Source organism: Schistocerca gregaria, chromosome 4 (genome assembly GCF_023897955.1).
Source record: "Schistocerca gregaria isolate iqSchGreg1 chromosome 4, iqSchGreg1.2, whole genome shotgun sequence".
NCBI classification, from domain to species: domain Eukaryota; kingdom Metazoa; phylum Arthropoda; class Insecta; order Orthoptera; family Acrididae; genus Schistocerca; species Schistocerca gregaria.
The window spans coordinates 411,135,645-411,159,648 of NC_064923.1; the positions used below are offsets into that span (position 1 = coordinate 411,135,645).

The window sequence follows — 24,004 nt, forward strand, 5'->3', positions numbered from 1 at the left end:
TCTTCTAGAGAGCCTAACACTTTGCTTTTGTGAGCTGTGAAATTGTCCGTGTTTCTTAAGTTAAAACATGACCAGAAATTACACGCATCTTCCTCTCTCCAACTCTAAAAGTGATGATCCTTGCAACCGCCTCATCAGAATTCATCATAAAGAGGCCGTACGGAGACATTATTCCTTTCAGTCGCCACCCCGTGACCCTTCGAAGCACTCGTCCGACACTGTGTCGCCACACGCGATGCGCTTCAGAGGTACCGGTCCTTGTGCTTCGCCATCACGACACAGCGGTAGATGCAAGGGAACGCAGCTGGCAATAGCCAAGGTGGCGAATGCAGAATGCTTAACGAGGTGCACTTGAGCTTCTGGACAGTGACAATTAGGCGATGTGCCGCTGCCAAGTCGATGCGGCGATAGCACCCGAGGCTGAGCAGCGCCGGCCAAGGAGATGCCAAGCGAGGCAACGCTGCGCTAACGGCAGGTGCGCGTCTCATCAACTACCGCCTTTCTGGTTCAGATTAGTGAAATCATCGTACAATATATTTTTCACCCATTTAAAAGATCACACTTGTCGCTCTGGGGCGCTATAGGTGGTGTGAAACTGGTATCAAGTAGTCATGTGACCGTCCAACACCGATATATCTTCGAACTATAGTGGTATACGTGGTACTGGGATGCATGGAATCAGCGTAGCAGGATGGTTCGACATGGGAGACGTGTGAGTATGCCGGAACGGGGCCGTCTTTTTTGGACGTGCCCGCTACCTCTCCGTGAACGAATTTCCCCGATCTGTTGGTGTGTCAATGCGGTCCAGAATGTCTACAAGGAATAGTATACAATTCGCACCCATGTAACACGGCCTGAGAACAGTGGACATAGGGAGATCGTAAGCAACCTTGACCTAAAATAATTTTCACTTCTTGTGAATGACAATCTGATTCAAACTCGACAGAAATTACTGCTGTCAAAGAGGCAGGTCCATCTCAATGAGTTTCCGTAAGAACGTTGCGAAGGGAACAATGTGAATCGACTTTTTGATTCGGGTATCTCAAAAGGATCATTTCTCACCGCAGCTCAATGCTGCACGCTTTAAATCATTAAGTGCTTGGCAGAGGGTTCATCGAACCACAATCATACTATCTCTCTACCATTCCACTCCCGAACAGCACGCGGGAAAGACGAACACCTAAACCTTTCTGTTCTAGCTCAGATTTCTCTTATTTTATTTTGATGATCATTCCTACCTACGTAGGTCGGGCGCATCAAAATATTATGACATTCGGAAGAGAAAGTTGGTGACTGAAATTTCGTAAATAGATCTCGCCGCGACGAAAAACGTCTCTGCTTTAATGACATCCATCCCAACTCACGTATCATATCTGCCACACTCTCTCCCCTATTACGTGATAATACAAACCGAGCTGCCCTTTTTTTGCACCCTTTCGATGTCCTCCGTCAATCCCACCTGGTAAGGATCCCACACCACGCAGCAATATTCTAACAGAAGACGAACGAGTTTAGTGTAAGGTGTCTCTTTAGTGGACTTGTTGCATATTCTAAGTGCCCTGCCAATGAAGCGCAACCTTTGGCTCGCCTTCCCCACAATATTATCTATGTAGTCTTTACAACTGAAGTTGTTCGTAATTTTAATACCCAGGTACTTAGTTGAATTGACAGTCTTGAGAATTTTACTATTTATCGAGTAATCGAATTCCAACGAATTTCTTTTGGAACTCATGTGGATCACCTCATACTTTTCGTCATTTAGCGTCAACTGCCATCTACCACACCATACAGAAATCTTTTCCAAATCGCTTTGCAACTGATACTGGTCTTCGGATGACCTTACTAGACGGTAAATTACAGCATCATCTGCGAACAACCTAAGAGAACTGCTCAGATTGTTACCCAGGTCATTTATAGAGACCAGGAAAAGCAGAGCTCTCAGGACGCTTCCCTGGGGAACACCTTATATCACTTCAGTTTTACTTGATAATTTGCCCTCTATTACTACGAACTGCGACCTTCCTGACAGGAAATCACTAATCCAGTCGCACAACTGAGACGATACAACATAGGCCCGCAGAAACTGGACAGTAGCAGACTGGAGACGATTTAGCCTCTTTTCAAATGATGTAAGCCATTGAGAGCACCAACGTCCTAATGACGCGTTTAAAATGCAATGTGTAAAGGTTCGGGTCGGAGGTGTTTCCGTCATGTTTTGGAGGTGTTTTTCGTAGCATGGCTTGATCCAATAATTTATGTTATCGTGAAAATGAACATTGATATTTATTCCCGCGTTCTCGGTGACCAATCATTGTCCTTTCTTCTACATCTACACGAAGATTACGCTGTGGACGCTACTGTCTTTCAGGACGGCAAGAGCCGTGGTCTGACGAACACTAAGGCGTCATATCCCACACCGACTGACCCGCTAAATCACCAGATCCATGAAGACTGTGGCAGGCACTTTGAATATGAAAAAAACATGCTTGACTGCCACAGTGGCTCGCTGTATGTCTCCTAACATTAGTAGGAAAGACGGGACTTTTTATTAGGTTGATGGTTTTACAAATCAACATCTGTCATTAATGGACGTATCACACGACCAGAAGCAACAAATTAAAAAAAAAAAGAAAAAGGCAAGGCCAGTCTAAGGTGAAAACAATGTGGCATGAAGATGGACCATTCCACTGACTCCGTGCTCTTACAAGATATCATGGATGTTGAACTGTACTTCAAAATTTTGCCTAACGGTATATGAAGAGTGCTTCCCCCATTGGACGATGTTGAAAAAGTTATTTTACGACTGGCTGGCACGGGTCCTGGTTAGCCATTAATGTTTGTGAGTGGCTGGACAACAACTTTTGTCTTTGTCTGGGGTGGCAACAACTTCAAGAATTGTCTGACAGATGTCCTGATCTCATGGCATGCCACCCTTTTCTGCACACACACACACACACACACACACACACACACACACACACACACACACACACACACACACTTGAAGAATTAGACGAATGCATTAATGTTCTGCTACTAATTATCCCTTGGGATATATTCGCTAGACATAAAGAGACAACACTTGACCCGCCAGGTTAGCCGAGAGCGTTAATGCGCTGCTTCCTGGACTCGAATAGGCGCGCCGGCCAGCCTGGATGTGCTTTTTAGGCGGTTTTCCACATACCCATAACTGAATACCGGGCTGGTCCCCTCGTTTCCCTCAATTACATGACTCACAGACATCTGAACACATTTGCATTTTTCCATGGATTACACTAGACGCACATGGCAAGGGGTACACTAATTCTGTCCCCGGGGATTTCGGGATGGCGGCAGGAAGGGCATTCGGCCACCCCTTAACATTAACCTTGCCAAATCCGTACCTAAAAATGTGGACCCTACGAATCGCGGGATAAGGGCACAAGTAATAGAACAGTAGAATAGACGACAATGCAGGAATTCGTGTCGTCATATTAAATGTACTAAAGAAAATCTCCTGAAAAAGGGAAATGAATACTTCGTACAGTGTGTAATTCTATCCACTGCAAGGATATTTAAAATGAGATGCTGACCCCTCAGTGGTCCTACTGCACTCAGAAAAGCCAACATTAGTACACTACAGACGCTGATAGTAGATAATTTTATGGCCGTAAAAGGCAGCTATTGCTGGAGTAAGTCATGAACACAGTAAATGCCCTTATGAGTGCTCTGTATCCATTAGCTGTGTCAGAAGTGTTGTGTCCCAAGTTTACCGTTTATGCTGCAACTTTAAAGTAGAAAGCCACACCTATCAGAATGCACGGAGCTTCATTTTTACTGAAAGACAACTACTCAACCATAAATTACAAATTCTTTCCCGTCATTATTTGCTTTACTACACAATTCCTGCCGGCTGCGGTGGTCTCGCGGTTCTAGGCGCTCAGTCCGCAACCGCGCGACTGCTACGGTCGCAGGTTCGAATCCTGCCTTGGGCATGGATATGTGTGATGTCCTTAGGTTAGTTAGGTTTAAGTAGTTCTAAGTTCTAGGGGACTGATGACCACAGGTGTTAAGTTCCATAGTGCTCAGAGCCATTTGAACCATTTTTTGAACACAATTCCTGACTGGTGTACGTAACAGCCATTTTTGTGTCATCCAGAAATAAAACATCTTTATAGCTGCCCAGTACAATCACTAACGCGTGTTCCCAAGTGACGTGATGCCACAGTCGAATCCTAGTTGCAGCACGTTTCTATTTGTCTGTAATCCGGTGCTGCAGGTTTTAAATCATTTCCACGTCTTTACCAGTAGCTCTGTCCGCCCCATTAGCTGAACGATCAGCGCGTCGTAATTCCACGTACGGTGGCCCGTGTTCGATTCCCGGCTGGGTTGGGAGACTTCCTCCCCTCAGGGACTGGGTGTTGTGCTGTCATCATAATCAATTCATCGCCATTGTCGACGCGCAAGTAACCCAGTGTGGCGTCGCACTCAATAAGACTTGCACTTGGCGGTCGAACTTCCCGCCTGGGAAATCCCGGCCGCTGACGTCATACGATAATTTCCACTTTTTACCAGCAGCTCGCATCTCGCCAACTCACAAGTTGTGCTTAACTGAACTATGTACTCTATTAATCGTGTTAATTTAACTAACACATGTAACGCCGATATATTTGAAGCTGTTCAGCGGTTTCCATCCCCGAGGACGTAGCAACTAGTGAATTCGAAAGTGTTACTGAATCCTGGAACGTTGTCTTCTCTTCTGTGGACACCATCACACAACTGTATGTGTAAATGTAAGAACTTCCAACTATAATTAGGTATGTTCTTTAACGACAGCAGAAAACTTGTGTAGCGTTGACAGTGAGAAAGAAAACAAGTTCTAATTATAGTAGGAGTACAGCTGGGAGCCAAAACAATACAGAGAGAAATTTCAAGTTTCACCAAGCTTTCTAGCGCTACACTTTACGTGTAGCTGACAATGTTTGTTAGTCACTGCGCCCTATACGCCAGTTCCGGATGCAATTTACAACTACGAATACATGAAATATCGCAATTTTATAATACATAAAATTTTAATAGGCTTAAATTACAACAATAGTCTACATTCGAGATTCACTACCTTTGTGCATTTCAAATGTGTGAGGGTGAGTAAAAGAGCAGCATTTACATGGATGTAAGACTTAAATGTTTTTATATGCACTAGCAAGGAATTCAGCTGAACTCATCTGTGTCGTTACTACCAGTAGTCAGATTCTCCCCATTTTATTAATTCCGGCTCATTATCTTAATGTCTGAAGTATTCTTATGAAGGAATCAGGCTATGTCGATCGTTAAAAATAAGGCAGCGTTTACAGTTAATGACAGCGGCACTATGCTAGTTAAGCAGGTTTCTATGCGGTCATGGTATTATGATAACATACACTGTGCGACTGCAATAAATGTTAATAAAAAACTTAATGTTAGAATCTTTAATTGTCGCATTAGTGCCTGATACGCATTCCATGGTATCTGTCGAAGGTCATAAAAAGAGCCAGCCGCAAGAGTTCTTAATGAATTGCGAAGAATCTTTATAAATCTTGACGGAGCTCTATTTGCGTTTCTTCAAATACTGTTTCAACGTGTACATTTAAGACATCAGATGAGTTGTAAGAACTCTCTGTAGTAACAACAGATACTGATTCCGGTTCCTGATAAATCAAATTACGCGTGAAAATGGCTTTAAGGTGCCTTTTTAGTAGTTTTGATTTGCTGAACCGGAGTTTCGTGATCGTCATTATAATTAGACTACGAAGACGCGATACAACGAACTACGAGACAGCATGAAGCGTAGTAGTTGTTTGGACATGCAAATGATTAGCATTTTATCGCAACCGCACGAAGATAGATGCGAGTAACGCCACCTACATTGCATATAACTGGTGATTATAATTTAAGTGCAACTATTCGTAGAGGTCCAGTGTGGGCTGTAATTATCGTATGGCAGCGAAACTTGATAAATATTCTAAAGCGTTAAAGTAGGACCAATTTACAAATACACTGGGAAAAAAATGTTCCAAGTTTGGCCACCAGGTGCATATCTGGAGATGTACAGCATCTCGTTGACTGGTGATCATACTGAACAGCGTAAGTGGCGGTTAATAATAAAATCAACATTCTGTCTTTCTCACTGGTTTGACGTTTTCTGCACACGTCCTGTTCCTGATCCATCACGTAAGTAAACATTCGTATACATCTTTCTCGCATTCACATCGCTTATTTGCTCCTGTTGGACAAAAGTGGAACTATTTCTTTTTTTTTCCAGCTTAAAGATGTCCCACACTAACCGATTGGAATATCCACCAAGTTTCACTGCCATATGAAAATTACAGCCCACATTGAACATCCGTGGGTAATTGCACTTTAATTATAACCACCAGGTATAACTAAAGACTACGCAGCGGGTGTCTCACTCAGAAATTTCATTTGAAAGTTGGCTGTTTGTCAGAAGATCGAGTTATCTCTCTAGTAAGAAGAAGAAACGTATACCAGCACGTGTCTGAATTCGACAACGGCTGGATGGTGAGCTATCGAGACTGCAGTTTATCGTTCAACGATCACGATTCCATAACTGCCATGCGAACATGGAATCTAACAGTTCAGGGGAACCGTGTTCAACTCCTTGCAGGACTTCAGCGGCCTCACAAGTCTACTACTCGAGAGGACAGAATCGCTTGGCCATACAGAATCATACAGGCACATCACGTACCTTGAGCCAGGAAAAGAGCTTATTTGCAGTAGCACAAAAAACTCTTGACGCGGCCCTAGATAGAGGCGTGCCGACAATGGTGCGTCCGACGAGCATTCTGGACGCAGGAGTGACCACATGTCGTCGTTTGAGGAGAGTCCCAAATTAGCGTCCAGCATCACGATGGACGTAGCCGTGCGTTGAGGCTCCGAGGATAAATCTGCATTCGTGAACATTATATGGGTGCATTTGGTGTGATTGTACGGGCTACCATCAGGTAAAGACAATGACCTTTGGTTCTCTCAGCCGTTACGTTTCTGACGTGTTCCGGCGGGTGCCTAGGCCATAACTTCGAGATGTACATCTACATCTATACTCTGCAAAGCATTGTGATATGCATGGCAGTGGGTACGTCCCACAGTAGCGGTTATTATGGTTTATTCCCATTCCGTTCACATATGGAGCGCCGGAGAAACGATTTTTTAAATGCCTCAGATTGTGCCGTAATTAATCTAATCTTATCGTCACGGCCCCTATGACAGCGATATGTAGGAGGCTTATTATATTTAATGGTGGTTGTGGAAACTTTGTTAGTAAGCTTTCTTGGGATTGTTTCCGTCTATGTCCGATAGTTTGCCAGGTCAGGCAAACAAACTTGTAACCAGTCGTGCTGCCCTCCTCTGTATACGTTCAATTTTCCCTGCTAGTCGTATTTGGTACGGCTGTTTGGGCAGCATTCTAGGATGGGTCGTACGAGAGATTTGTATACAATCTGATTTGTAGACTGATTGTATTTCCCTAGTATTCCACCAATAAACCGAAGTATACTACCTGCTTTACCCATGGTCGAGTCTATGTGATCACTGCATTTCATGCACCTACTACATGTTACAATCAGGGATTTGTAGCAGTTTACTGACTCCACCTCCGACTCACTGACATTATATTCATAAGACTAAATTTTTGTTTTGTGAAATGCACAGTTTTACATTTAAAATTGAAATCTTACCAAGGTCTTACTGAGTATTTGTTCAGCTTCGTTCAGACTATATTTCGTTGTAGATAATAGCATTGTCTGCGAAACGTCTGAGGTTACTATTAATATTGTCCGTAAGACTTAATATACAACATGAACAACAAGGGACCCAACACGCTACCCTGGGGTATACCCGAAATTACCTGGACATCTGTCGATGGCTCTCCATCCAAAATTACATGCTGCGTTCTCCCTACCAATAAATTATCAATCCAGTCACGTACTTCGTCTGGTACCTCATACGGCTGCAGGTGTTGCGCTGAGTTAAATGCTTTTAGGAAATCGAGAAATTCTACCTAACTGCCTTGATCCATGACTTCCAGGATGTCATATGAGAAAAGTGTGAGTTGAGTTTACATGATTCATGCTTTCGAAGTCCATCCATCTCCGCTGCACTTTCAAGAACATACCCCAAGACAGCACGCTGCCGGAGCTGCCCTGAGCTACTTCAATACGGACGGAGTTCGACTGTTGCCCTGTGCAGCACGTTCTCCATCTCTCTCACCCTGAAAACACCTGGTCGCACGCCGAGGATGCCGGGAGACTGGGACGCCACCGCTCTCCAACTACTGCGATTGATGAATTCTGGCATACAGATGAAGTAGAGCGGAATGACGTTCCCGTATGTGTCATTCAGGCTCTGTTCGACTTGGCGCGCAACCAGGATAGAGCCGTTGTCGCTGTCAGAAGTTGCAGCTCTGTGTAGTAAAATTTCATACCTTGTGTATCCTCGAATCATATATAAATTTAATCGCATACTTATTATTCACTGTGTCCCTTGATCGTTTATTCACAAAAGCTCTGAACAACTACACACAAATCTATCCAATGCCCTTAAATTCAATATTATGCAAAACGTAAAAAAAAAAATTAATTCAAAAGAGCGATCTACTTCGAATGTCATGCTTGCAGCCTACATACTTTTCACGGCGTATATAAGTATTCACGGCTGTACCAATTCACAAAATTGTGTTAGACTTAAAATGTGGTAGCACAGAAGTGCAATTTTAATTATCTGAGGACACTGGAGTGCCAATTTATGTCAGAATTACCAACGGTTCTCCACAGCCAGTTAGAGGTCAGTTCCGTTGAGCTAAGCACTGTATTCACATCGTCACAGTTGATACACGCTAGTTACGTGATGCTCATTTATCAAAAAAATGGTGTCTCTGTAAAGATGATGTATAATGTATGTGAAACCCGACATACAAAATATAATGGAAAGTGTAATATGTTCGACGTAATTGAAAAGAACTAAATTGTTCACGTGGTGAAAGTAGAATTTATATATTTCTTGCAGTCGGTGTCGTATCATCCCTGCAACAACGAGAAGTCGACTGCAACTGGCAGAAAATGTAAGTGAAATATTATTTAATATTGAAATCGATGTATTTCCACTTATTGTCGATATGTACTACGTATATGATGACGACATATGTAGAGCGCATAAAAGTGGCTTTAAATGACGATTCGCCAAATTAGAAAGATCACGGAACCCGTTTAAAGTTTTGATGGCCTGCGGTATATAAAGGGTGTACATTTTAAATGAAGACATTGAAAAATCTCGGAAACTACACATAGTATTTTTAAAAAAAGCAATGGGAACCCAGTTTTCTATTGCAGATTACGATTCTACTCAATATCTACATATGTTTTGTCTGAAGCATTTTCTTCATTGCGCCACAGATGGCGCTGTAGTCGGAGGAATAGAAATCGGTACACAGTCGTAATTTACGACATGCTATTCAATGACCTTGAATTTCCCGAGGCACTTGAGACCCCACCTCCTTGCTGCGAGGTTAGGACTAGCCAGGATTTCATAACTTCTAATTGGAAACCGCATTTGCAACGTTCTATTCCTTCGACATATCGCGCAGGGGACTGCATGACGCGCCACCGTGGCCGTGTAGCGAACTACGACGTATCATAATAGGCAGTACTCAGCAGACGTAGAACGGATAGCGGCTCTAAACGTTACATCACTTGGGTAGTTTTTATTGGCTGCACACCTGCCTATCATTTGGAGAACAGACGTGCAAGTGGACGAAGAATGTCACAACCACAGAAGAAAAAATTGAAATGATCCTGATTTACGGAGAATGAAGAAGAAATGTTGAGCCTGCTGTTGCCTTGTATGCCGAGCGTTTTTCAGAGAAAGCTTGCCCTCGATTGTTATTTTTACACCGTTCTGAACGCCTTTACGTCTGATGGCAGCTTACAGACTGGAAAAGGAAACGAAGCAAACGTGTTACAGCAGAAGCTAATCAAATAGCTGTACAAGCGGCAATGCACCATATCCCACGGATAAGCGCCCGGCAATAACACTGGAATTCCATATGTCCGTAGATAGTATTGTCACAACACCACATCGTTGTAAGTGCCATCCACATCACGTGTAACTGCATCAAGAACTTCATGGCTCTGATTTCCATAACGGGGTAGTGTTTTGTGAATGGGTACATCAACAAATGCAAACGACTTCTACGTTCTATGCCGAGGTACTATTTTCCAGTGAGTCTACATTCACAAACCATGGTAGCATTAACCAGCATAACATGCATCACTGGAGTGCAGACAATCTCCACTGGTTACGTCAAGTTGACCTTCACGTCGTTGGCCGGTTAACGTATGGTGTGGCATCATGGGGATCAAATTCATTGGTCATTTTATCGACGGCATGTTGAATGGACACAAATATCTAAAGTTTTTGAAATAGGAACTACCAGTACTACTGCAGGATGTTTCCCTCGACGTTCGAGAACGTATGTGGTTTCAGCAGGACGGTTGCCCAACGCATGACACTGGTCGGTGGACCGGCAGTGGAGGCCCTATTAATTGGTCTGCTAGATCGCTGGATTTCTCTCTGTGGGAGTATTTAGAAGGTAAGGTGTACCAGCAAGTGCCAACAGGTCGACAGTATAAGAAATGCCTGTGCTGACATTCCCGCAGATATGCTTACATCCTGCGAACTGTCATTTGAAAAACAGATCACTAAGCGTATTGGAGTTTGCGATACTACGTTTGAACATTAACTGTAATTGGAAAAGTAGAGTAACGTTTGCCTCGAGCCACGGCCACAGTTGCGCGTCGAGTAGTACCCTGTTCGATATGTAGGTGGAATACAACATTGGGAGTGGGATTCGCTATTAGAAGTTACTAAATACTGGTGTGTCCTACCCTCGCAGCATGGAGGTGGGGACCCACGTACCATTGGATATTGGATAGAACCACTGAGTAGCTTTTTGTAAATTACGATTAGTTCCCGTTTCCATTCCTGCGATTACAGCGCCATCTGTGGCGAAACAAAGAAAATGCTTCAGTTAAAACATATGTAGATTTTTGCCGTAGAATTGTAACCTGCAATAAACGGGGATTTCCAATGAAGATTTAAAAGTTGTTCCCCGCCACCCAGAGATGGGGTGGAGTGGGTGTCAAATGGGATGTCATTGGACGTCCCCCTCCAAGACAAACATATTGGTATTATAACTTTTTTTTGATCCAAGAGTAAGTTTCGAGATATTTCAATGTTTTCAGTTAAAAAAGGACATCCTGTATACATTTCGGGCGGTGCCCCGGGAACAGACGAGCGAGGCCGAGTTTCTCCGGCGCCCGGCGACGGTGGTCGCCGTGTGGCAGCGACGGCGGCGGCGGCGGTGGTTGCCAGCTCAAAATCTGCCATTCAGAGCGGGTTGGCGTGCGCCCTTTCACTGCTTCGCTTTACGACCGCCCCGATTAGCCGATGAGGAGAAACGGCTGTTAAATCTGTCCTGTTGCACAGCTCACGGCGTTAAGTCACAACGTCCTTAAGCGGCGCAGTGATGTCATTGCGAATTGCGTGCTCGTGTGAGTCCACTCGCGTGCCGCCGTGACATTGAACTTCCATTCACTGCCAGTTGTGTCGTCTATCTCGAGCAACAATATTACTATTTCCTCGACGATCATTTCGTTGTTGATGTGTTTTATTTCAATACATTGCGACGCGTCTCGAACTTTGCTCGTCTTCAGTAGTGTTTGTGCATAGACTACAGGTTACAAAAAGTGTATAAGGAGTATTCAAATGAAAAAAAATGCCTAGATGAAGTATAAGGAGTAGTCAAAAGAAAACGAGACAGATGGAAAAAACTAAGTAACCCGTTCATTATTTCAAAAGTAATCAGGGTAACATTCATACATTTATCTGTGAGATAAGACTGCCAATGGCTTCATAGAAAAATGTTCGCACATGGCTGTGGAACCATCACTGGATCCCGCGTGCACTACTTCGTACGAAGCAAACTGACGGCCACAAATGTTGAAGGAAGGCATCGTTCTGTTGCAAGATAAGGGCCGGTCACATGCTGCCAATGTTGTTTCGACTACGGTGCAGGAGTTTCGCTGAAGCCCTTATACATCCTCTAGATAACCCTGTTCACTCCCTACGCGATTTCAAATTGGTTGGAGCCCTGAAGAAAGACACTCGTGATCGCCGATTCGCGTCCGACGAAGAGGCACACGCTTGGGTATTATCATGCTTCCGCAGCCAGCGGCACTTTTTTTCCATGAAGGTGCTGAACCCTGGTCTCACGATTGGATGTATTTATTAACAGTTATGGCGATTACTTTTGAAATAATAAACAATTTACTAACGTTTCTCAGCGGGCCGTAGGTGTGACTCCGCACGACGCCACGGAAGCTCCGAAGGACGGACGAAAGGAACGTTTTCAGTCGGGTGGAAGTGGACTCGTGTTAATTTTCCCCAACACGCCCTCTTGCTCATGGACAACGGCTCCATATTTTACTGAACTTAATTACCTAATTTGACACTTTGAGGTTATGTTACAAAAATGTTGCATTATAGTAATTTACGTACAAATATCTTGTAAAATACTATCCCTGGCTGCAGGTTCGTGCTACGATCTGAGCTATTGTGTTCGCCACAGCCAGTTGCTGGTATCTAGGAAAGCAGGCTTTTGTCCAGCCTCGATATGAAGGGCCGGTCTTTGCGTAATCCTAAATACCACGTGGTCTGGTCCTTCTAGACTCGCTTAACGGCTTGTGTTGACAGGTGTTTCGAAGTACCCGTTGGAAACAAACAACGGATTTCTGGCCTGAAGCACCACACCGAGGAGCATTGGCAGTAACGGGGGCAGGAAATGGGAGCTTTGTTTGGGTCTCCTGATCATGATTGCCAGAAAGGCCCAAATGTTATAGGGAGTTCTTAAAGCGATTTTGGAGCTCGCGAAAAGAAAATTCAGCTGACTGTCCTTGATGCTGAATGACGACGTCTTTTGTGCTCTGCGGTGAAGCAGGTGTTTGGAAGTGTTATTCGGAAGTTGGCGGTCAGCGATTCTCGATGATCAAGCAACTTTGGTTTTCGAGATGGAAAGCTTAAGAGAGTGTCTTCGTTTCCTGTATGTGGGACCAGAATTCCATTTAATCTTTTCGTGGGCGGGTGTTACGGCTCTACGAGCCTGCACGTGCTCGGTGGGCATACGGACAGAGACCCTGCTTCAGATCGCACATACAGTAACAACGTGGAGGTGGCAACAAATGAACAAAACAAACTTGGCCAACTGTAACTGAACACAATAAATTCCGTTTGTTCCTGTGGAAACTTGAAGTGTGGTGTTTGTGCGTGTTCGATCAACTGACTAAATTTTATTCCTATTTTGTTGTTGTGAAGATTATCGGCATGAAATAATTTATATCTATCTTCAAAAGCATATTAATTAGAATTAGTTAGCATTTCACATCTCACTCCAAAAAGGTAGACTGCGCCCGAAGATGTCTTCTATACAGTCAATAATGTACATCAATATCCTGTACGCACTCCATCGCAACTCTAGGATACGCCTGGGAATGATTTCGTTACTACCATTTCATAGGAGCTACAGTTTTCTGATACGCAACTAATGAGTCTATAAGCTCACTTCCTGCTCAAAAGAGGAAACCGTTATACACTTAACGTTTGCACCACAATCAGGCAGACATGTATGAGTAGTACTTGTATGTTGTGTATTTGGATTTCTCTATTCTTAATTCTTTACCAACATATAACGTGCCTCCGTAAGTGTGACTAAAAGAAGAAACGTTCTATGGCTTTTCTGACGAATTCTTTCTTTCGATTTAAGCAACGGCGATGTTTTCTACATCTCTTGGCAGTGAAAACTAGCCACGTCACGATGCAAGAGTCAATTACAATCTACTTCTAACAGGAATTAGCAGCAAGTGCTCCCAGCAAAACTCCCTCAGAAAGAGCAGCAGGAAATAGACTTCTTCCTTTACCTTTTTTGTAACAACAACGGAAAACTGGTACACGACTGCGCCATTGGACATCTCGAAATGCGTTCCAGTTACGTCATTGTGCAGAAAATGGTAAATTTACAAACTAGATTATTCCAAGGCGTAACCAATGGCGAAATGTGTAATAATAACTGACAAAATACCAGGCAAGTAGTCAATAAAAATTTACGACAGGGTACTGCGAAAAAGATGATAATGGTAATCTCCTTGAATGACAATCACAAATAAATACACATATCGACTCGGAGATGAGGTCTGGCTACCGTTTATTATAATTCAGTTATTCACATTACTCTGTGGTGGTACGTAAGCTACCGGACTATGCCTATTTAAAAAAACACCCACCAGCTCAGAGCCATCCGAAATTAAGCTGGGCTATAGTCATTCGCTTCGAAAAAAGTTCGCGAAAGATACAGATGATTCTAGTTTTCTAAAATGAGTTGTCTATCGACAGTATGACAAAGTGGTTTCAGTCTGAATGACAAAACTACGTTCCAAAGATGATGTACCATACTGTGTCGTCACTACCTCAATAGCATCGTCTTCTCACAAAATGCCGGCCATGGTGGCCGAGCTGTTCTAGGCGCTTCAGTCCGGAACCGCGCGACTGCTACGATCGCAGGCTCGAATCCTGTCTGGGGCATGGATGTGTGTGATGTCTTTAAGTTAGTTAGGTTTAAGTAGTTCTAAGTTCTAGGGGACTGATGACCTCAGATATTAAGTCCCATAATGCTCAGAACCATTTGAACCATTTTTTTCCTCAGAAAATGTTTGCGGACTTATGTAGGTTGGTTCAAATGGCTCTGAGCACTATGGGACTTAACTGCTGTGGTCATCAGTCCCCTAGAACTTAGAACTACTTAAACCTAACTAACCTAAAGACTTCACACACATCCACGCCCGAGGCAGGATTCGAACCTGCGACCGTAGCGGACGCTCAGTTCTAGACTGTAGCGCCTGGAACCGCTCGGCCACTCCAGCCGGCTTATGTAGGTTGTCTGTAAAACTTCAACAAACAGTCTTTGAGAACTTCGTTACTGGACCAGACGCTTAACTAACACAACTCGCTGTCAGTTATACATATCGTGGACATGACATGGTGCATGACATAGTGTTTGAAGCTCAGTGCAACTACAGAACTTTGGTATGTACGTGACGGACCAATGAAAAGTGTAACTATAGTTCAAGAAGTCTGTGCAGTTTTGCTGACCGAGTTGTTTTGAATAATAGCACAAGTAATTTGAGACTTATTTTGAGCTCTATACAGCACCCACACATCCAGTGTCACAATGGATCATTCAATAAAACAATCAAACCGACACGGTGCGTTGTAAAGCCTGGACTTATTAATGCTGAAACCTTTGACTTTTTTATACTTGAATAATAGTTAACTTTCAATAATGGGGGACATCATCTCAACGCGCAATCCAAACCAAAGTTAAACTATGGATTTTTAGTAAGTACATTGACAACAGTGAAAATACTGAAAATCGTAGCAACTGACAAGGAAAAGAACACGAAAAACATTTAATCAATCCCCGAGCTTTTGAATTTATAGTATATAGAATGACGCACGCAGTGCCTCAACAACACTGATAATGAGGTCGTTGAATATGCATATACACTCTGCAGTAAATATTTTCAATAGTTGCTTATTTCTCTTTTTGGGGGTTGTCCAACAGACACCGTCCAACAGACACCGTCCAACAGACACCGTCCAACAGACATTGAAATGTGCTATTCAAGAGTGCACGTTAATGTATGCTCAAGTTTTCTAGGGAACGGTATTAATATTTCACCAATGAAGAATGCATTACTTTGACCTTTTAGCCGACCGCGGTGGTCTCGTGGTTCTAGGTGCTCAGTTCGGAGCCGCGTGACTGCTACGGTCGCAGGTTCGAATCCTGCCTCGGGCATGGGGACTGATGACCACAGATGTTAAGTCCCATAGTGGTCAGAGCCCTTTGAACCATTTTTGATCTTTTAGTGTAATTCGTGTGATCCAAATACACTGCAGAAAATAGATGGATATCGACCTTTTAGGCAATAAATCACTGTGTGTGTACGTGTACGTAACTGGATCACACAGAAGGAACTTAAGAATGCCACTATATTACAATTTCAGGAAGAGTTATTGAACTTCGTTATATCTGTACTGCTAACAAATTATTTTGGATATTGCATCTTCCGATAGCGAAAGGCACGGGTATCACATGAAAAAGACACACTTTTTGTCTCTTGTGACCCACGTTTCGGTTATTACCCTATTGTCTAGCATAACTGATAAAAATTTACGATTACGGAACAATAAAACTGATTATTTTGTACATTTATTCTTAGCAATTTCCGTTGACGATTGTAAATTCTTAGCAGTTTATGTTTGTGCTGTTATGCTGAATGGCTTTGTCAGTTACTCCAGATAATGGACCAATACGGTCGCAAAAAAATACTAATTTGAATATATTTAGTAAAAGAATTATCAGAAAGGGTGTTTTTTCCACAATAATGTTTCAGTTGTACCGATAGTGAAATCACTAGAAAATATACAATTTTAAATCAGAAATTATTTATGCTATCACATAGTAATTGACGTAGTATAGCACTACTGTTTAAAATGCTAAATTTCGTCATTAAAGAATTTTTCACGTTCTATTTTCGGGTACTTCGTTACATTCAGTAATATTAACTGACATCTTAGGTCTGTATTTAAGACATACATTACTTCGAAGAACTTATTACTGGTTTCTATTCTTCACAAATACAGAGGCCAAAAAAAAAATCGCAACATCCAAAAATAATTAACATAGAGTAATGAGACTTTTGAAATACATTTCTTTAGGTAGTGTAGTTAAGTGATTAACACACATTCATGGAAGCACTGCAAATGTGAAATTCTGGTACATTAATAACTGGTATTACGGACAGAATGTCGAATGCAAAGATGCATGCATTGTGTCGTACAGGTGCCGGGTGTCATATTATGGAATGAAGATCCATGCCTGTTACAGTTGGTCGGTCAATATGGGACGGTTAATGCAGTCTGTGGATAACGCTAGAATTTTCCTCAGGTGATGTCCCGTAAGTGCTCGATTGGAGACAGATCTGGTGGCCGAGCAGGCCAAGGCAACTTGTCGACTATCTAGAGGATGTTGGGTTACAACAGCAGTTTGTGGGCGAGCGTTATCCTGTTTGAAAACGTACACTGTAAAGCTGTTCATGAATGGCAGCACAACAGGTCGAATCACCAGACCGGTGTACAAACTAGCAGTCACGGTACGTGGGAAAACCACGAGAGTGCACGTGCTGTCATACGATATCGCACCCCAGACCACAACTCCAGGTCTGGCAAGCAGACAGGTTGGTTACAGCCCTCAACTGGCCACCTCCTAGCCAGAACACGAGCGTCACTAGAACTGAGGCAGAAACAGCTTCCATCAGGAAACAACAGTGAGCTCTCGCGTGGCAGCACTGATGTCGCACACGGTGGTGATTTGGGGTCAGTGGAAGGCGAGCTACCCTCCGTCTGGCTCGGGGCTGTCCTTTAAGTACCAGATTTGTAACCGTCCGTTGCGTCACTGTGGTTTCAACTGATGCTCAAATTGATGCTGCACAACCAATATGCGCCAGAGTCATACCCTGAATCGATAGTCTTGCCTCCCTGTACTGCCACGTGGCAGTCTGGAGCCTGGCCGTTTTGCGACCGTGCGCTTCGTGAGCACCGCTGCCAGCAGTCGTGTATAGTGGCTATATTCCTGCCAAGGGTTTCTGCAATAACGCAGAAGGTACGTCCACCTTATGGGAGCCCTACTACAGGACTCGTTCAAAATCGGTAAAATGTTGATAACGGCATCTTTGTCGCCTTAAACGCGTTCTTGATAAACATCAACTCACAACGTGCAGTTTCAAAGGTAACTAACGAACGCGGCATTCACAGCGCGTATTTAAACCAAATCTGATTTCCATCCTCATGGGAGCGCCATTCTTATGGCACTGGCGCAAAATCTGAATAGACATCTTTCAGATGTAGAAACATGCCTACCATCTTTCTTTTATCTTCTTGATGTTACGATCTTTCTTTTTTTTTTCTTTTTTGTTGTCAGTGTACATCTGAACTCAGGTCCCTTCCAGAACTATTTCTTGCTCGTAATTTCAGAATGTTTGATGAGACTTTCCTCTGTTTCCAGCTCAGAGAATTCACAAATGCTGATACTCTCAGATTCTGAGCAATTATCTAGATGTATTATTCCTTTGCAAAAATACCTAGGTGTGGTTACACTCGCTTACATAAAAAATACAAAGGATATTTGATCATATCTAACTACAAATGAGGAATCTTTCCTTTTAAAAAATCCTTAATAATCTCCACAAAAGACATTCATTTTTCGAAGACACTGCTAGGAAGAAACACACTTGAGATTTATAGTCACGAGTAAGATTGTATGTTGGTTGCGTTTAAACTATTTAATATATCTCTATTTTCGTATCTGACACATTTCCTTTGAACCTGGATGCACAATTGCTTATTTAAGAATTTTTTGCACGATTCCATGTCGCCTCCAACTATTAATTTCTGGTTTATTTTCGTGCTCGTATCAGATGGCTGACAAGTGTTTCCAGGCACTTGAGAATGGCCCAATGTCTACATTGTGCAACAATACGAAAATGAGTTAAAAATTGTTGTAAGCGAAACATAACCATTTTATAAAATCTGATAATATTTTAAAAATTTGCTATACGTATAGTGATACTTACGTTTTCTGTTGGTCATTTAATGCGAATCGGTAAACGACGTTTAAAGCGTAGTAAAGTAACAGGTACACAGCTAAATCCCTCCATATTAATTTGTACACGCTTCCTCTCCATCTGTGAACAAAACAGAATAAAGCGCGTTAGTGTATTCTTCAGCTGAATGTTGCAACAGTAATTTACTAAATAAGATATTAAAATTCATTTACGCCTCCAAGTGCTCTTTTCGATTAATTAAATGAAACTATTATTCTATAACTTATGTTACGTCTTTATTTTTAGGTCCATAAAGCAGTTCCTTAAAATTATTGTTCATGATAATGTGATGTTATAATACTCATATTTCTATTTTCGTAGCTGACAGTATTTCCTCAGTTTCATGAAATATATAATTCTCATTTTTTTATTTTTAGCAGAAATATATTCCTATTTAACATTTACAAGTAAAGATAGTTAATTTAGTTGGTTTTGGGATAGATGCTGCAGTGAATATTCCCACAAACACCAAACTATTCCAGGAAGTGAAATGTCGAACGCCAATATATGTGATCTTTTTCCACAGAGTCCCGAACGGCAAGCCACTCAGCAGGGTCTAATTTCAGCGACTTAAAAAAACATCGATGTCATTAGAGACTGACCACAAGCTCGGACGGCCAACGATGGGGAAGGAAATCGGCCGTGCCCTTCCAAAGGAACCATTCCTTCATTTGCCTGGAGCGATTTAGGAAAATCACGTGAATAGGGATGGTCGCCCGCGGGTTTGAACCGTCGTCCGCCCGAATGCGAGTCCAGTGTGCCAACCACTGCGCCACCTCTCTCGGTTTCAGCGGTAAATTCCTGGTCATTTGCTGTTACTGTGACAGAGCTCGCCTCTCGCTGAGCAGATGTTAATACCGCATAAATGCTCCACAAATCATCATCCATAGTAGAAGCTACTGTACTGGTTGTTCTTCGAGTGGGCTTACTATCTGTTTCTGCTTCGGCCGCTTCTGAATAATATTTAATACCAACTACCAACGGAAGCACTTACTGCCAAGAGATCTTCAAAATGGAGCCGTTTTAATCGTGCAGAATGCCAACAATTTGGTCTTCTGTTCGTTCTGAAAGCGTCTTTGGTACTGTTCTTGCAGATTCTCTCCGAGGCATTTACATTCTAGAGTCGAAATATTAGTGTCTGTTACTTATACTAAACTAATTACTGGTATGCATAATCAATTTATAAGATTTTCGTATGTTTTGAGCCGTTGTAAACATTCCACCTTTACTTTACTGCGACAGAGTTGCGTGAGTGCACTGCCTTGACTCTGTGTTCAATGTAATGAGTGGTGCGCTCTGTCGCCAGTCTGGGACATTCTTGTTAGAGGCATAGTAGCGAGCAGCTGAGTTTTAGAGGAGGAGAGGTGATATTTGTGAATCTTGGATAAATAAACTAGACTACTTTATCATGGAGATAACAACTTGTTTGTAAAGATATTTTCTTGACAGTATGGATGGAGGAATGTTTCAAGGTAAGCAATGCACACGCAAGAATGAAATGTTTGTTTGTCTAAACTATTAATTGAAGGAAATGCTTGCCCCCTTATACAATTAATAATATTGTTGATTAGTGTCAATTTGATCTCTGTTTTCATTACGTCACAAATAACGCAATTGTTTTAAATGTCTAAGTTTTGCGAATTCCGTAATTCTTAGAGTCATTGTGTACAGTATTTTTTGACAATAATCAAAGTTTAATTTTTCAAGAACGCTTTTCTTTAAACTAAAAACCTCCTCTATCATGCTTGGTAAAGTTTTAAATATTTTGTCGTAGGTGGATTGTACAATACGCCACACGTAGCTGCAGATTGTTTCTGACAATCGAAGAGAAATTTAGTAGTGAGAAGATTACTTTTCTTTAGCTGCTGAATTTCCTGATTTCAGTGTGCTTCTGAGAACGTCAGTACACCGCACACAAAATAACGTGTTGAGTAAGAGTAAAGTTACTTTTCATTTATGGTAGATCTCACTCTGCGTTCTTGTGAGCAAACAGTACGTAGTCAGAATTGTCAGGTGTTCTGCAAAGCAAGCAGATTAATTTACAGTGAACAGTGAAGTTCTTTTCTTCCGAGTTCAGCAGCATTTCATTTAGTGGATATTTCAAGTCATGCATTGCACTTCATGTTACATAAATTTCGTAACGTACTTCAGTACTGAGGTTCAGTTAAATAGTTTTCAATGAGCACACAATTTCTTTTCATATTTAATTAGATTCATTTTCATTATTTCGATCTCTGCACTTCACTAAGATTAGCGTTTTGTTTTGCGGTAGAGCCAACAGTCAGTATTGTTCAGCTGTTGAATAAGTTACCTTAAGGGAGGTAGGACGTCAAACGGGCTGACTTGGAGTAGGAGAGGCACCACAAGGACATTTTAATTTCCACTGTCTATACTTTTACAAGTAAATTCTTAAAACTTTGTCAGCATGACCAAGGAGGATTCAGGATTCACACTCGTAACAGCGGAAGTTCAAAAACATAAAATAATTTTTTTTAGATATGAAATTTCATCATTTTTTCACTTACTATTGGCTGCATTTGTTGCTATACGCATATTTTTCTTCATAAGTAAGAGAGATTCATTGATGAATTTTGCACAGCATACAAACCATAGTTACAGGTGTATGAAACTCTAGAATTTTCCAAATCTATTAAAAATTGTGGTAAAAATTGAGATAATTAAATACAAAATTTGATTTTTTTCTAAACAAAGTTTAAAACGTAACAGCTCATTCATTTTTTCATAAATTAAATAGATTCTAGAGTTTCGGACACTTGTAAGTATGGTTTGTATGTTGTGCAAAATTAATCAAAGAATATGTCTTACTTGTGAAGAAAAGTGTACCTATAGCAACAAATGCAGTCAATACTAAGTGAAAAAAAATGATGAAATTTCATATCTAAAAAAAAATATTTTGTTATGTTTTTGAACTTCCGCTGCTAGGAGTGTGAATCCTGAATCCTTTCTGGTAATGCTGACAAAGTTTTATGAATTTACTTGTAAAAGTATAGACAGTGGAAATTAAAATGTCCTGTGGTGCCTCTCCTTCTCCAAGTCGGCCCGTTTGACGTCCTACCTCCCTTAAGGACACATTAGACGAGGAGAAGGTTTTTGAAAAAGACTTAAGTATTTTGCGTACAGGTAAATTACACAGAAAGTTTACAGATGTTGTAAAATTAATCGACATGAAGAAAGCATCAGTATACACATAATAGATTATTGTAATAATTATAATTAATCGGTTAACTGAAATTAATCTTTTTTTCCTAGTCGGCATTGTTTATCTCTGAAGTCAACCTAATGCCATACCCAAAGGGGGGAGGGGTGCTATGGAGGACGTAGCATGTGGAGTAGTGGACACGTGGATAAGCTACTGGTGGTGACGAGAAAACGAGCCAGACCACACGAAAGAGACAGATTTTGCCAAGTGCCTGGAGGAGCGACAGGTACGGAGATGGAGATTACGTAAGCAGCAGGCGGGTCGCGTCACGTCACGCCACGGACGTCGCGTTTTTTTGTCATTCAGGCGACCATCGCGGCCGACGGGACAGGACATCCGGCGGGTGGAGCCGCCCGCTGCTGCGGCCATTCTGCGGGCCCGCGTCGATGCCGGACTCAGAAAGTCCTCCGCATTTTCCCAACGGCCACTCCGGCCTCGGAGCGCTCTTACAACAAGTTACTACAGTGCTACAGTGGGTACACGATGTAGCCTTTTAGAATTTGTCCATATACAGCTTCAGTTATCTATCTTCTGTCAGCTGCCCCTAAGATCCCCTGCCACGGAGGTATATGCAGTTCCTTAGCCTCGATGTTTTTAACGTGCTAGGAGCTTCTGTATCAGCATTTCAACTGCGGCTGGTTACATCTGTACTCCACAGATTGCCGTCGCTACGTGGCGAAGGGTACGTGGTGCGTAAGCAGACTTCAGAAGAATATAATTCCAATCCCAAAGAAAGCAGGTGTTGACAGATGTGAAAATTACCGAACTATCAGTTTAATAAGTCACACCTGCAAAATACTAACACGAATTCGTTACAGACGAAAGGAAAAACTGGTAGAAGCCGACCTCGGGGAAGATCAGTTTGGATTCCGTAGAAAAGTTGGAACACGTGAGGCAATACTGACCTTACGACTTACCTTAGAAGAAAGAGTAAGGAAAGGCAAACATACGTTTCTAGCATTTGTAGACTTAGAGAAAGCTTTTGACAATGTTGAATGGAATACTCTCTTTCAAATTCTGAACGTGGCAGGGGTAAAATACAGGGAGCGAAAGACTATTTACAATTTGTACAGAAAGCAGATGGCAGTTATAAGAGTCGAGAGGCATGAAAGGGAAGTAGTGGTTGGGAAGGAGTGAGACAGGGTTGTAGCCTCTCCTCGATGTTATTCAATCTGTATATTGAGCAAGCAGTAAAGGAAACAAAAGAAAAATTCGGAGTAGGTATTAAAATCCATGGAGAAGAAATAAATCTACCAATTCCCGTTCCATTCGGATAATTCCTTCGTGGTGCATTGTTCTTGTGTTGTCTTACAGTGTACTTACACAAACATGGAAGCAACTAGGCGTCAAATCCTGTTTCTTCGATTTGCGAATCGTAATTTACGTAGTTTCCGAGTATCTCAGACTTTACTATAATTTGATTATCTGCTAAATTACACTACTGGCCATTAAAATTGCTACAGCGAGAATAAATGTAGATGGTAAACGGGTATTCATTGGACAAATATATTGTACTAGAACTGACGTGTGATTACATTTTCACCCAAGTTGGGTGCATGGATCCTGAGAAATCAGTACCCAGAACAACCACCCCTGGCCGGAATAACGGCCTTTATACGCCTGGGCATTGAGTCAAACAATGCTTTGAGGCAAACAATGCTTTGAGGCCATGTACAGGTACAGCTGCCCATGCAGCTTCAACCTGATACCAAAGTTCAACAAGAGTAGTGACTGGCGTATTGTGACGAGCCAGTTGCTCCGCCACCATTGACCAGACGTTTTCAATTGGTGAGAGATCTGGAGAATATGTTGGCCACGGCAGCAATCTAGTATTTTCTGTATCCAGAAAGGCCCGTACAGGACCTGCAACATGTGGCCACTCATTATCCTGCTGAAATGTAGGGTTTCGCAGGGATCGAATGAAGGGCAGAGCCACGGGTCGTACCACATCTGAAATGTAACGTCCACTGTTCAAAGTCCG

The 24,004-nt window shown here is 42.3% G+C and overlaps 1 protein-coding gene across 1 annotated transcript in view; it reads right to left on the minus strand.

Annotated features, from left to right (window-relative positions):
• The window catches only part of LOC126365942 (bestrophin-4), a 524,562-nt gene that overhangs the window by 278,350 nt on the left and 222,208 nt on the right, over positions 1-24,004 (minus strand). Inside the window, exon 2 of the mRNA XM_050008717.1 lies at positions 18,774-18,884. Coding sequence (XP_049864674.1) covers positions 18,774-18,884 — 111 coding nt within the window. The remainder of the gene's footprint in view (positions 1-18,773; positions 18,885-24,004) is intronic.